Source organism: Argentina silus (genome assembly GCF_951799395.1).
Source record: "Argentina silus genome assembly, chromosome: 4".
NCBI lineage: Eukaryota > Metazoa > Chordata > Actinopteri > Argentiniformes > Argentinidae > Argentina > Argentina silus.
This window is the reverse complement of record NC_139658.1, coordinates 20,595,527-20,610,526: the sequence shown is the minus strand read 5'-3', so window position 1 is coordinate 20,610,526 and position 15,000 is coordinate 20,595,527. Positions and strand designations below refer to the sequence as shown.

The 15,000-nt window shown below is 44.6% G+C and overlaps 3 protein-coding genes across 3 annotated transcripts in view; all 3 read left to right on the top strand.

Moving 5' to 3' along the window:
• Window positions 1–1,293: 1,293 nt before the first annotated feature.
• Window positions 1,294–7,861, top strand: cyp24a1 (cytochrome P450, family 24, subfamily A, polypeptide 1; the record flags this gene model as incomplete). Its single annotated transcript, XM_083667857.1, has 12 exons — window positions 1,294–1,569; window positions 1,737–1,927; window positions 2,063–2,156; window positions 2,278–2,371; window positions 2,673–2,764; window positions 3,314–3,425; window positions 4,655–4,800; window positions 5,190–5,356; window positions 6,524–6,602; window positions 6,742–6,939; window positions 7,215–7,326; window positions 7,747–7,861. 11 exons carry the CDS (start codon window positions 1,294–1,296, stop codon window positions 7,323–7,325), a joined length of 1,560 nt encoding a protein of 519 aa, XP_083523983.1. The 3' UTR covers window position 7,326; window positions 7,747–7,861.
• A 2,211-nt stretch (window positions 7,862–10,072) lies between these two features.
• On the top strand, window positions 10,073–12,135 carry manbal (mannosidase beta like). Its single transcript, XM_083667932.1, has 3 exons — window positions 10,073–10,210; window positions 10,497–10,679; window positions 11,679–12,135. Exons 2-3 carry the CDS (start codon window positions 10,533–10,535, stop codon window positions 11,793–11,795), a joined length of 264 nt encoding a protein of 87 aa, XP_083524058.1. The 5' UTR covers window positions 10,073–10,210; window positions 10,497–10,532; the 3' UTR covers window positions 11,796–12,135.
• An 833-nt stretch (window positions 12,136–12,968) lies between these two features.
• The window catches only part of LOC310803328 (proto-oncogene tyrosine-protein kinase Src-like), a 17,500-nt gene continuing 15,468 nt past the window's right edge, over window positions 12,969–15,000 (top strand). The window contains exon 1 of the mRNA XM_083668063.1: window positions 12,969–13,032. The gene's annotated coding sequence lies outside the window, so the exon portion shown is untranslated. The remainder of the gene's footprint in view (window positions 13,033–15,000) is intronic.

Below are 15,000 nucleotides of genomic sequence, written 5' to 3'. Positions count from 1 at the left end.
GGGGAGGGGAGGGGAGGGGAGGAGGAGAGGGGAGAGGAGAGGGGAGGAGGAGAGGGGAGAGGAGAGGAGGGGAGGGGAGGGGGGAAGCTAGCTAAGCTCAGATATATGTCACTACTGATAGAGTGTAGTGAACCAGAGTCTGTGATAGATATCACATGATGCTCTGAATGGAACTTCAAATATGGCTAACTGGCTGTGTGTGTGTGTGTGTGTGTGTGCGTGCGTGTGTGTGGACGTGCATGTGTGTGTGCATGCACACGTGAGGGCCAAGTGTGTGTGTGTGTGTGCGTGTGTGTGCGTGTGTGTGTGTGTGTGTGTGTGTGTGTGTGTCACTGGGGGGACCCAGGACCTTCCCCCCACCAACAAACATTGCTCATGGTTCAAGGTTATTATGATGCCACCTGCCACCCTGTGAGTAAGCACTTTTACTGGGCAACAACAGGACCACTGGCTTACAACTGTTATTTAAGTCATGCCAGTGTGTGTGTGTGTGTGTGTGTGTGTGTGTGTGTGTGCACGCATGTGTGTGTGTGTGTGCACGCGTGTGTGTTTGTGTGTGTGTGTGTGTGTGTGTGTGTGTGTGTGTGTGTGTGTGTGTGTGTGTGTGTGTGTGTGTATAGCGGTATATGCACACATTCCACATAATATGATGACAAGCAAACAATAAAATTAATGATTAAAGTCATGAGAATACCGGAACAGTAACATGTCATAACTACAATCAAACGAAAACAGGCTACAATTGAACACTAGATCAAGCACTAGATCATAAGCACACAACATAGGTAGGCCTATTTCGCCACTTTTGGGAAAAAAACACACACATCCCACAAAGCTTACACATAGCACGCAGTGATCGACTTGGTCAAATATTTGCCCTGAGTGCTGAAGTGTGGTAGTAGTATTGACTTTGCCAAAGTTTGGTTGTTCCGAGGGTAGCAGAGCCAGGCTGGTTGAAGCGAACCGCGTCACCTTCGTTGGGCCGGGAGTGTTTATTTATAATGGGGGGGGGGGGGGGGGCGCTGCCAAATATTTCTGGGGTCATGCGATCCGCTCAACATGGACGACATAAAGGAATGATGGGCTCGCCGGCCACACCATGCGGGACCGAGCCGTGATTGGTTCGGTGAACAGAAGGAATAAACACTGACTGGGTATATATATGGTGGTAAGGTGTGACAGTTCCAAGAAACAAGCCTGCTAGAAACTTCAGTCTAAAACCATCAAGTTTGCCTTGAACGCGAATCCATTCATTAGTGGTCCCGGCTAACTGCTCCACATCACGCCTAAAGAATGAGGGCTCAGATCCAGAAAGTTCCTCAGATTGTCGAGATATTGAAAAGGAAGTCTGTGGGGCTGCAGCACTTCAAGCCCACATCGTCAGTGTGCGTGCTCGACTCCAAGGATGCTGAGGAGGTTGCGCCCTGCGGACACAGCGCTGCCGCTACTGCCGCTGCCGCTGCCGCGCACAGCCTTGACGCGATCCCTGGACCGACCAACTGGCCCTTATTTGGTAGTTTGATAGAACTTCTCTTCAAAGGAGGGTTGACACGGCAACACGAGGCTGTGGTAAATACCTTAATAATGACAATATAAATCCAATAATATTTTTTTATGATAATCACATTAAAATCATCATATATAATTATGACAGTGTTTATTCGTTCTAAATACAACAACGTGAATTGCTCTGCTGATATATTTAATTTGTTTCGTTGAATATGTCACTCTTTCAGGTTGATTATCATAAGAAATTCGGGAAAATCTTCCGGATGAAACTCGGGTCCTTTGATTCGGTCCACATTGGAGCACCTTGCTTGCTGGAGGCACTGTACAGAAAGGAGAGTAACTACCCGCAGCGGTTGGAGATCAAACCGTGGAAGGCATACCGAGACTTCAGGGACGAGGCATATGGACTGCTTATCCTGTAAGTAGCCATTTATCAATTAGCCTACTGTAGATAGCTTGTTATATCGGCAAAACAAGATAAAGACTGGCTACCTCTCTGAAAAATAGAGGATCATATCTTGTTTTTTTGTTTTTTAATCTGAATCGTCTTCAGAGAGGGGAAAGACTGGCAGAGAGTCAGAAGCGCGTTTCAGCACAAACTGATGAAACCCACAGAAGTGGTGAAACTTGATGGGAAAATAAACGAGGTTTGTGGGATTGAAATATTCCATTTCCTTCTCTCGACAACGAAATTGACAAATTCGTGATAAATCCGATCGAAGAATGTCTGCATATCAATAAAAAAAAAAATGTCTCTCCAATATGCAGGTTTTAGCGGATTTCGTTAAAAGAATTGCCAAAGCGAATGTCAATGGACAGATTAACGACTTGTACTTCGAATTGAATAAATGGTCGTTTGAAAGTAAGTTTTTATTTCATTAAAAAAATACATAATTGCTAAATATTAACATATTGAATATAATTAATGAAAAAACGCTTGATTAATTTCAATTTACAGACATAATGTGATATGATCTTCTCCAAATGACATTGAAATGTGTCATTAAACGAATCCATGAACATTGCTAAACTTGACAAGAATATTCATGCTTATTTTTATATTATTTAAATGATCAATTAATTATTTAATGAATCATTTGATGATTTGATTGCGTAGATCAATGTGTTCTCTTTTCTAATCATCGTTCATCTTTATCATATAGCAATTTGCTTAGTGCTCTACGATAAGAGGTTTGGACTTCTGCACGAGAATATCAGCGAGGAGGCAATGACTTTTATCACGTCCGTAAAGACTGTAAGTATCTCTGTAATTATACACATCAAACACATTCACATACGGTGACTAAGGTAACCCGCGGTTGTCCGCAGTGAAGACCCGTGTCGTGATTTGTGAGCTCGGTGACACCGCTACAGTGTACTCTTAGCCTATAGAAACAGCGCAGGTCACCGGGTTCACCACAGTAGGCTAATCACCTCTACTCCACTCGCTGACACAGCAACGCACTATCTGACACTCGTGAAGGAATTTACTGGGACAACCCGATACCTTTAGCAGGAGATAGACGTGAAGGTCTTCAAGGCTTTATCTTTGATGAGGTAGAGCTACAGCTTGGACAGGCTATTGCAATACTGAGGAATCACTGGTTGCACCAGGGAATTGTGGTCATGACAATTTATCGCCTATTATGATATTAGTTTGGTATGTTTCATTATGGTTGATTAAGTTTGTATTTACATCTCTCTCTCTCTCTGCCCCCCTTTCTCTCAATCTCTCTCTCTCTCTCCCCCACTCTCTCTCTCTCTCTTTCTCTCCCCCCCCCCATCTCTCTCTTTCTCTCTCTAGATGATGAGTATGTTTGGCATGATGATGGTGACTCCCGTGGAGCTTCATAAGAACTTGAACACCAAGACCTGGAAGGCCCACACTGCTGCCTGGGACTGCATCTTCAGTACAGGTACCAACACTCCCCCTCTACACTCTCTCCCCCCTTCTCTCTCTTTCTCTGCCCTCCTAAAGCACTCGCTCCCTCCTCATCCTCTCCACCCCCCCCCCCCCCCCCTACTTTCTCCAGATGACGTGTGATCCACAAACACTTTGAGCACATTTCCAATCAGGTGACAGGAGAGAGGGAGAGAGGGAGGGGTGGAGAGAGAGAGAGAGGGAGGGGTGGAGAGAGGGAGAGAGGGAGGGGTGGAGAGAGGGAGAGAGGGAGGGGTGGAGAGAGAGAGAGAATTGGGGTAGAGTGAGAGAGAAAAAGAGAGAGAGAGAGAGAGAGAGAAAGAGAGAAAGAGAGAAAGAGAGCGAGAGAGGGAGGGGTGGAGAGAGGGAGAGAGGGAGGGGTGGAGAGAGGGAGAGAGGGAGGGGTGGAGAGAGAGAGAGAAAGAGAGAGAGAGAGAGAGAGAGAGAGAGAGAAAGAGAGAAAGAGAGCGAGAGAGGGGGGTGGAGAGGGGGAATGGGGGGCTGGAGAGGGGGAATGGGGGGGGTGTAGAGGGGGAATGGGGGGCTGGAGAGGGGGAATGGGGGGGGTAGTGATATGAACTGGGTGCCTCTGTGATGCATGCACTTGGCGCTCTCTGCAGTTGTAGTAAACTGAATGACCTAAGGGGGAAAACACTGCCAAATATTTGTAGTAGCGGGAGGAGGGATGGAGGGATGGAGGGAGGAGGGAGGAGGGAGGAGGGAGGAGGGAGAATAGAGGAGGGGGGGAGTGGAATGTTAGCCCAGGGCTTTGCTACTGATAGTTTGTTGTGCTGCTTACATGGTGTTGGCTTGTAGGCACCTGTCCCCCCCGCCCCTCTGTCTCTGACACACACACACACACACACACACACACTTTCCCCTCATATAAACAGAGGGAGCACATGTTCAGAAGACAAAGGTGGCTGAGTGCATTAGAGAGCAGAGAGAGGGAGGAGGGAGGAGGGAGGAGGGGGGGGGGGTGCTTTGGTGGATTATTTTTGACCCAATGCTATTGTGATAAATACAGTATATGATTAATTAATGAATTGGGTCGTTGATAAATCAATCATTTGTTTGTTATTGTTCTGCCCGGTACCACACAATACACAATGACACAATACCAACAACAACAAATAATAATTTCCTCTGTAAAACACTGTAATGATAATAATTTCATAATCATCCAGTAATGATGTCATGTCCTGTGTGTTTTGTTCTCTCCAGCTAAAGTCTACATTGACAGGAAGTTGAAGCGCATCTCAGCGGGGGGTGATGATGACTTCCTGTCTGATGTCTTCCGTCACGGTCGCCTGTCCAAGAAGGAGTTGTACGCCGCCGTCACAGAGCTGCAGATCGGGGGGGTGGAGACGGTGAGGCGCTACAACCACACACACACTACTGTACTCACACACACACTACTATACTCACACATACACACTACTATACTCACACACACACACACACACTACTATACTCACACACACACACTACTATACTCACACACACACACACACACACTACTATACTCACACACACTACTGTACTCACACACTGTTTCCTCCAGGAAAAAAACAACACGTGCCATGTTGAGTGAATATGGTGGAGGCCCCTTGAATGTGTGTGTGTGTGTGTGGGGGGGGGGGGGGTCCGGATGACATGCCCCTCAAGGAACCCCAGTACATTCCTACCTTTTGGGAGCCCCTCTGGAATGCAGCCATAGTGAATGACTAATGATGTTCTCTCTATGTTTCTGTTTCAGACCGCCAACAGCATGCTGTGGGCTATCTTCAACCTATCCAGGAACCCCGAGGCTCAGGATAGGCTGCTGCAGGAGATCAAAGAGGTGGTCCCAGCCAATCAGAATCCCTGTGGCGAGCACATCAAGAGCATGCCCTATCTCAAGGCCTGCCTCAAGGAGTCTATGAGGTACAGACTCACCCACTAGTCAACAGTTCTATGACTACTGACACTCGTCAACAGTCCCATAACTACAGACACGTGTCAGTTGTCTAGCTCTAAAAGGAGAGAAATCAGTCACGTGTCACAACCTGGATTTCACGCCAAAACTCAACACAACTCAATAACAATCGTGCCACTTTAAACTAATTGCAACTTAAAAAAGGCTAATAAATGTGTGACCAATCAATGTGGGCCTGATAATGGGGTTTTGTAGTACGGTCAGTACTCCAGCTAACTACAGCTCCACAGACGACGACAGTCCTTCCATACCGTAGCATTGGGTGGTTCTATGTGACGTAACAAGAGTAGGGAAAAACAACTTCACACATGAATAACTCAAAAACAAGAGCTTGATGAGATAGGTATGACCACCACCACATGCCACAGATTAAAAACAAGGTTATATTCACATTCATGTCCTCTCTGCTCCCTGACCACTGAACCTGTACAGTCACAAGTGGTTTAGCAGTTTAGTTCAGGTTAATACCACTACTCACGCCCAGAATGTCACGATGTTTGACAGGGGGATTATATCTCCTTTCAACTTGCCTTTTGAAAACTCTGGAGTATGTATAGCTTCTGATAAAGAGCTTAAGAAGTATGCTCTGCACTCCTAAAGACCTTATGTGTTACATGTTACATATTTCCAAAGAGATTACAGTACACGGGTGTGGGGTTTCCACATCACCAAGTTCAATAACAAACACACACAAAGTACAATTCGAATGCAATTGGGAAATTTATTGGGGTGTATTTACATCCGGGGGGGGGGGATTCAATTATCCATTCAAAGTCCACAATCCTTACTCAAAGTCCTTTGTCCGTTATCCATTATCCAGGGACAATCCAAAAGCAGGTCCTCAGCCAAATCAAATTCAATACACACCCGCTCCCTCTTTTATCCCCAAGCCCTGGTGGCTTAACGATCCACAGGTTTGCCTCATTGGGGCAGGAAGTCCATATAAGGGTTGCTTGTTGGGGCAGGAAGTCTATATAAGGTTTGGGGGTGGAGCCAGCAGGCTGCAGGATACCTCCCTTCAATTCTCACTCCCCTCACCGCTCCCTGCTGTCTGCTGTCTGCCACAACTTCTACTTCAGAACATGTTCCCATGCTCTGTTTTCACATTCTTGCAGGCTCTCACCATCAGTTCCATTCACGAGTCGGACCCTGGACAAAGATACAGTGTTGGGGGATTACTCCATTCCCAAGGGGGTAAGAGGCTTAGCATACCGCTCACGTTTTGACGTTCTGACTCCAGCCTGACTGAAGAGGTTGTTGTTGTTGTGGTTGTTGATGTTTTTCCCAGCCTGACTGAAGCTGTTGTTGTTGTTGTTGTTGTTTGTGTTGACAGACGGTGTTAATGATCAACAGCCACGCTCTGGGCTGTAACGAGGAGTACTTTGCGGAGGGGAACCAGTTCAAGCCAGAGCGCTGGCTGCGGGAGAACAACGCCATCAAGCCCTTCACACACGTGCCCTTCGGCATCGGGAAGAGGCAGTGCATCGGGCGACGCCTGGCAGAACTACAGCTGCAGCTGGCACTCTGCTGGGTAAGACCCCCCCCCCCCCCCACACACACACACACACACCCTCCACCCTGACCCCCCTGACCCTCCACAGCCCCCAGATGTACACAAGTTGCCCCATAGAAAGACACCTTGTAAAAAAGAAAATAAATAAATAAAAATAAACTACTGTATTGTTTCCCATGAGTACATTTATGAAACGTGTTTGATTCTCAGTTAAAACTTGTTCCATCCATCATCCATATGTCGGTCCTTCACCATCTAACACTAGCTCCTCCCCTCTCTTCTGTGTGCATCAGGTGATCAGGGATTATGAGATCGTGGCGACAGACAGCGAGCCGGTCAATGCTATCCACTCCGGAACACTGGTCCCTGACAGAGAGCTCCCTGTGGCGTTCATCAGGAGATGAGGTAGGAAGAAGTTCAACATCCCATCCTAATCAGGAAGGTAGAAATCGGAGGACGGGCTCATTGTAATGCATGGAACGGAATGAGGAGGAATGGTATCAAACACATGCATTACAATGAGCCTGTCCTCTGATTTCTACCTCTACGAGCCTCCACTGTGCTGTAACTACATCACAGACTAGTCCCCAGAGTACAGTGTGTTCCAATAAAGACCAACAGGATGAGAGGGTTGTGGAACAGGAGAGACTGAGGGGGCTTGCTGGACCTCCAAATCAATGTTTCGGAATTGGTTAAAGTTTGGGTTCAAGGTTTGCAGGTCTAGGGGTGCAGAGTCCTCTTAGTCACTCCCTTGTGAAACACTAGAAGGGTGACATGGGTCAAAGGTGACATTGGAGTTCACGTGTGTTTTTTCTCCCCAATCAGGCTCCATATTCAAATCTTCCGGACCTAGCAACGGAAGGATTACACACTTAGCAACGGAAGGGTGACCTCTCTGTTGCTGTGGCTCTGAAGATCTACAGACTCCCTGTATTGCTGCTCTGTAAATAACATTAAAGAAATATATATATATATAGTACCAGTCAAAAGTTTGGACACACCTTCTCATTCAATGGTTTTTCATTATTTTCTACATTGTAGATTAATATTGAAGACATCAAAACTGAACACAAAAAGGAACACATATGGAATTACGTAGTGAACAAAAAAGTGTTAAACAAACCAGAATATGTTTTATATTTTAGATTCTTCAAAGTAGCTACTTTTTGCTTTGATAACAGCTTTACACACTCTTGGCAAGGTGTGTCCAAACTATATATATATATATATATATATATATGCTAATGTAAGATATACCTCAACCTAATATAAAACTATTTAAACTATTAACTTAGCCAGTTAGTTGTTGACCAAAACATCAGTTGTGATGAACTAATTGAATGTTGTACTAAGGCAGCTTCCCAATGATCTTAAAGGAATGTTCTTTTGTCAAAAATATACGTTAAATGATTACTTTGGATATTTTGTCGAGTGTTAGGTAAATTATATAGATATATATAGACTATTGTATGTTTATTTCCATTGTATTTATAAAGTGCAATGATAGTGTCTCAATAATGTACATAGATGCAACATTGTATTTCCTAGAGAGAATATATTATTCATGTGAAAGAAAATAAAACATATATTTCATCCACTCTTGGTTTCAGTGAATTGTTTTGATATGAGATTGTTATGGATTTAACTGTTGAATCCCCCAACCATCACTCAGACATGAGATGACATGAAGACGCCTAGTGTAGAATCAGTGTTACTGCAACGTCCTAACTAACCAATAAACAGCAGTTGACTACAAGTTACTACGAGTGTCGTGACTTTGTTCCAAATTCCATAGCTAGTTCCAAGTTCTAATGTTTTAGTTCTTTTTCTATTTACCGTTTATTTATACAGGCGATCTTACTGAGACCTGAGACTCGTTTACAGAAGAGTCCTGTAAGGTACATGGGGATAAAAGAAACATACAGACAGACAAGATCACACAATATTTCAAGGGAATAAAAGCAGAGGGGAAAAAATGGAAATCTACAAAAGAATGAATGGAATGAAAGAAAAGAATAACAACAGAACTCTGAAGACAAAATAGGTTTCAAACACGTTTCCCATTCCAAAGATCCGATCAATGATAGAGGCTTCAATATATCTTGATTTGCAAAAAAAATAATGGTATTAACACACATGTATTTTCTTGTAGGTTAGGTTGATGGACAGAGGTAGGTAAGGATGCAGCAGTAGAAGCTGGTGGTGGGATACATAGTTGGACGGGGTCATTGTAATGAAATAAGGAATGTTATCTAACACGTATTCGATACCATTCCTTATTTCATTCCATGCATTACAATGAGCTCGTCCTCTGTTTTTTTTTTGTTTTTTTTACCTCCACCAGCCTCCACTGGTATGCACGTGTGTGCAGCTTGGTTAATGGGCAAGGATGAGAAATGAGACCCTTTAATAACCGTTTCTCTGCTAAGCGTCAACTAGCAGGTGCAACACCAGTTCCAAACAAAAGGATCTGGAATGTTTGACTGATACCATTCCTTATTCCACTCCATGCATTACAATGAGCCTGTCCTGCGATTCCTACCTCCACCAGCCCCCACTGTGCTACACATCATAAATGTCAACACAAACGTCTACATACTCATTATTCTTGAAGATGTATATACTTATTGTAAGATTGCGGTCAGTCACCACATGAGGTGGTAAAAAATATCCTCTTAAAAATGTGAGACTTCTGACAGCATCGGATCATGAAAAAGTGGTATACATATATGCCATTTAGCTGACGCTTTATCCAAAGCGACTTACATTGCAGTGACATACATTTTTCAGTATATATGGAGGAATCCAACCCACAACCTAAGCGTTCTTAGCGCCATGCTCTACCAACTGAGCCACAGAGGACCACAATATATTATATTATATATATATATATATATATATATATATATATTACATGTATTACATTCATTATCAAGTGTTTATTATCAAATTAATATATTAATAATATATATATAATAATATATATATAATACACTTGATAATAAACACTTGATAATGAATGGAAACAATAGTGAATGTCTTCATGGTTGAAGAACAGCCGGTAGAGGGCGACGTCGTCAAGGCATTTTCGTGAACATCGGAAGTGGAAGTGGATGGAGTTTTGCTTTGACTTCACTTCCGATACAAATGTTGTAACCTGACCTCCGTCAGAGAAAGCTTTGTGCACCGTTACAGTAAAAGACAATCAGAACGTCGTCCTGACGGTTTAAACACATCGTTCACTATTTTATCAGTGAAGAGGGAAAGAAAGGAGACTAAACGTGTCTTGGTAAGCTTTGCAGTGAATTGTAGATTCTTGTATTTTGATGAGAGACATGTTGTCACTGTAGCGAGTTAGTTCTGTCATTCACGCTTCTTACGTGAGATGCGTGGCAACATTGTACTGTAGAACAATGTAACATGTAGAATTAGAATGACATCAAATGATCTCTACTCTCTTACAACGTTGCTGTGTAACCACCCTACACCGACGTGAGTAATCGGAGGCTACTTTTCATTTCGTTCTTTGTTTACATGAATCCATTGTCTGGGGTCGCTCCTGTTCTGACGTGCAGAGAAGACCGCCAGAGCAGAGGGTATAACCAGCCAGCATGTCTGAGTTGGACCTGTCTCCCCCGGAGGTACCGGAGGCCACCCTGCTAGAGAGCCTCCTCCGCTACGGCCTCTTCCTCGGAGCGCTGCTGCAGCTGCTCTGCATCCTGGCTGTCATCATGCCCACGTCCAAGGGACAGGAACAGGTAACGACGACAGTCAGTCCTGTTGGAAAGGATGAGGCTACAGATATAATAATAATAATACAGCTGTGGTCTCCTTACTGGGGGTGTTTAGTTTCTAAGATTGTTGCATTTAACTCTCTAAAGTCTATTATTCAGTCTCTTCCACACAGGGGAGGCTGGAGGAGGTAGAAATCGGAGGATGGGCTTATTGTAATGCATGGGATGGAACGAGGAATGGTATACACACATGTTTGATACCATTCCTCATTGCATTCCATGCATTACAATGAGCCTGTCCTCTGATTTCCAGCTCCACCAGCCTCCCCTGCTTCCACATGTCCTATAGGCCTACTATGGTTGAGTTGTGTGCACAAACTTCTGGCAGAAGGGCAGCAAATTGGAAACCAGCCGTTAAATGTTGCCTCAGAGTGATATAAGTGTTGATTGTGATAGTGTATATGGTCCCAGCAGGATGCTTGTATACTGAAAAATGTATGCACTCACTGCAATGTAAGTCGCTTTGGATAGAAGCGTCAGCTAAATGGCATATATTATGATACTGATTTCCAACTCTCTGCTCTTCTTCGAGAAGTGTGTGCAGTCGTTCACTGCCCCAGTGGATGTAACAGTACTGGATTGGTGGCGAAATGGTGTAGAGGTGACATGGAGGGAGTCTCCCCCGTCATGTTCAGTACACCAGTCCATTTGCTTTTACATCCATGAGGTGGAGCAAACCAAGTGCACAGTTCAGGGAAAGGCCAGAGAACTAGGCTGCAGCCTTGTCGCTCAGGTCACTACATTCAAATCAAACTTTATTTACAGAGCACGTTTCATACACAGATGCAACACAATGCGCTTTACAGGAATATGAGTAAAAACAATAAAAAACACAATGAGAAGGATTTAAAAAAAAAAAAAAAAAAAAAAAGGGATAACTAGTATGGGACAGTCATGGGAGTTGAACACAGTAAAAGCAGAGTGGGGAGAGTACAGCTGCTGTGTTGTTTGTTGTTTCTACAGGAGGAGGTGGATCCCAGTGGGGGGAGGGCTGCTGAGTACATGATCATGAAGAAGCCTAAAGGAGCCCCCCCTCAGATACGCCAGAAACTAAAGAAAGAGAGCAAAAAGAAGCGATAAGTGTGTGTGTGTGTGTGTGTGAGAGTTAAGGTGTGTGTGTGTTAAGGGGTGTGTGTGGGCGCGCGTGTTAAAAAGGTGTGTGTATCACAGTGTCTTTAGATTATTTTGGGGCAATTTCTAGTACTGTGAGCGGGAACTGACGTCTGTACCTGGGCTATGAAAGAACAGGAACATCTTTTTGATTTCTTTTTTTAAAGTTGTAGTTACGCTTTTTTTGTGGCCATTGTTGCGCTGATGTCATGATTTTTGTGCATTTCAGTATAAACTCTGCATACTGTATTACCAGACCTGCATTTTATCTAATATCATGTATGAGTTTGGAAAATAAACATAATATGTGAACATATCAGTCTGTTGAATCTTTAATTAACCCCATGTACAGGTGTCCCTACCCATTGTGCATACATTGTAATTTCAGAACTAAAAGTAAAGACTAAGATTGAGATGATAGATTTTTTTTGTGTGCTTTTACCTAGTAATTGCTAATGATTTAAAACGCTTTGAGACATTCAGACAATCACAATTACATTCAGACAATCATTCACAGTTATGTAAACAACTACTTCCCTAATCACTGATCTATAACACGATTGTATAGGTGAAAGCATTTCGCCTATCCGATCTGTGTGGTTTATCTATAGGCCTTATTTTCTACCCGTACAGAAATGTGGCTGTGCGTAAATGGCTGCATCAGTTGTCGTATCCTAAAGCGTGAGCTACATTATTCCACGGCGCTACGCTGTATTCCCGACTCCATTCAGTTGCGCAGAAAGCGTATTACAGTCTCCCTATCATATTTGTGCTTTCCCGTTTCGTCAGTGATGCATAGTGTTCTGCCGTTCTCCCTACAAGGCATGTTTTCACTATACCCCGCATATGAGGCACAAAGATCAATTTCACAGCACGAATTAGCCACGGCGCATTAGGTGTAGCGCAGTTTATTTACCGCTTTCTAAATCGGATGGGTACCCCTTTCTGTAGTCGCGTGTATTTTAGGGAACTGGACCGCGGCCGCCGCAATCTGAGTAGTGCCCTCTGCTCCTCAACCCAATCCCCGTCATGACCTCTCGACGCTTCCTAAATCCACTGAATGGGATTTCTCGTCGGTCCTAGTTTCCTCGAAGCTGTTCGGTATCATTGTCTAATCCTTGGCTAATGTGGACGGCAAAGAGTATTTGATTCAATTCTTCGCAGCGCGTCCGTGCCTTCCTGGGATAAACCTCCAGACGCTACAAAGGTGAGTGTCGATCATTATAGCACCTTATCTGAGGCCGGGTAGAGGAATGTCAAAGAAGGTATTTTCGATCGTAAGGGACGTGACGTTTAAGAGAGGATTCCGTGCTGATTAGAGCGTACAAGGATTTCGGTGTTGTGGGGTCCATATCACGCTCCCCCACCCAGTTGAGCCTATACAGACTCATTGATACAGTAATGTTGTCTGTAGCCCCGGCCTAACGTAGTGTTACAATTATCACAACCCTTCATTCAGCCAATGCCAAGCGTCATCGCATGATAATTGTGTTGTTTATGCATTTCACCCCCCTCACATTCGAAAGCTCGCTAGACAATAATGCATGCCGCCGTCTCCTTCCGTAGGGGAGGGAAGCCTATGTATAGCATGATCAATATACGCGCTGGCCATCGAAATTCAAAATGGAGTTGTAACATCAGCACCTGATTTGATTAATCTGCTTCTATAAGCGCTGTGCCGTAGAAGGGAATGTATATTGTATATAGATCCAAGATTTACAGTCAACCTACACCTTTCTCCAATGAGGTTACCGTACGGCGGACGTGCGTAAACAGACCGACATGGTGCGCAACATCAGGAGAAAAATCGGTGTTTACTCTCCGTCAGATGTTGTTGTCATTTAGACAGCAACAGTCTCCCTCCCGTCCCCTCCCCTCCGATCCACTCCCCTGTCAGTCTCCCCTGTCAATCTGCCCTGTAACAGCCTTTAGTTCAGTCTACAGTTATATCAGATAACTGGTTGGTATAAACAGGTGGGCATTCTTGATAGTTGTTATGGCTGTGGTCAAATGCCAGGAGCTCAGTAAGGAGACATTGTTCACTGAGAACGTCCCTGCAGGATGTTCCTATAGATAGTTTCTATAGAATGTTCCTACAGAATATAGAATTTCAGAATGTTCCTATATAGTATAGAATGTTAGAATGCTGTAATTAGACAGAAGAGAAGGACATGTTAGAAAAAATGTCCTCCGAAAGGCCTATGTCTGTTTACATGGTGTATTGTATTGTACTGTAGGCTACAGTCTAGATCACAGCAGTGGTGTATTGCTCAGCAGTTCAGTACTATGATAGGCTGCCTAGCCGCTTCGTGATGGACAGAAACGGAAATGACTGTATCCGCTGGGTTGTCCCCCACCACTCACCTCCTCTGACACACTCCCCCCCCCTCCTCTCTTTCCCGGCTACACTCCTCTCTCCTCTCCCTGCCCCCCCCCCCCCCCCCCCTTTTCTCCCCCAGCCTCTCCATCTCCTCTCCCAGACTCCCCCCCGCTCCTCCCCAAGACTCCCCAGCCTACCCCTCCTCCCCCAGCCCCCCCTCCCCTCCCCAGCCTCCCCCCCTCCCCTCTCCTCCCGGGTCCCAGCTATGGCGGGGCTAGATCAGATAGGACTGATAGTAGCTGTGTTACTGGAGAGTTGGAACGCTGAGGTCAACCCAGGACTCTCTGGCTGTGCAGTGTCTGTCTGTCTTCTGTGGAGTAACATCGTTGAGACCAGACTCTCCTAGTTCGGAAAGCCTTGAGAAATCCTTTGCAGAAAATAGCTACAAAGGGATGGAAACCTGTTTTTTTTATTTTTTTTTATTTTATTTTATAAATGAGTGAAGCCTCGCGACACTTCAAACCAATCAAATACTTTGCTTGGACAGAGCTCGAAAAAAAAACAGAATTCAGTTTTTCCATCAGGTTTTCGTCTGTTGTCTTCAATGTTGCAAGCTTGCATACAGTAGGCAACAACTCTCTGCAAAATAGTCTTACCCGGTCGGAAAAGACGACTCACATAACAACAAGCAACCATTCTACGGTCATGTGGGGGGAGGGTTCTTGGAATGTAACATCCAATGAAATTGCGAGCACATTCTCCCATCGCTGCGTCCAGTTTAATCCAAGCTAGCCTGGCTAGATCCAAGCCAGATTGGATAGATCCAAGCTCATCTAAAATTCTTCAGACTTCCAA

What these genes read in the sequence shown, in the direction of transcription:
- manbal (XM_083667932.1), top strand. Translation starts at nt 10,533, where the DNA reads ATGTCTGAGTTGGACCTGTCTCCCCCGGAGGTACCGGAGGCCACCCTG. An exon ending in CGTCCAAGGGACAGGAACAG is followed by an intron (nt 10,680 to 11,678) that starts GTAACGACGACA and finishes TTGTTTCTACAG; the next exon opens with GAGGAGGTGGATCCCAGTGG.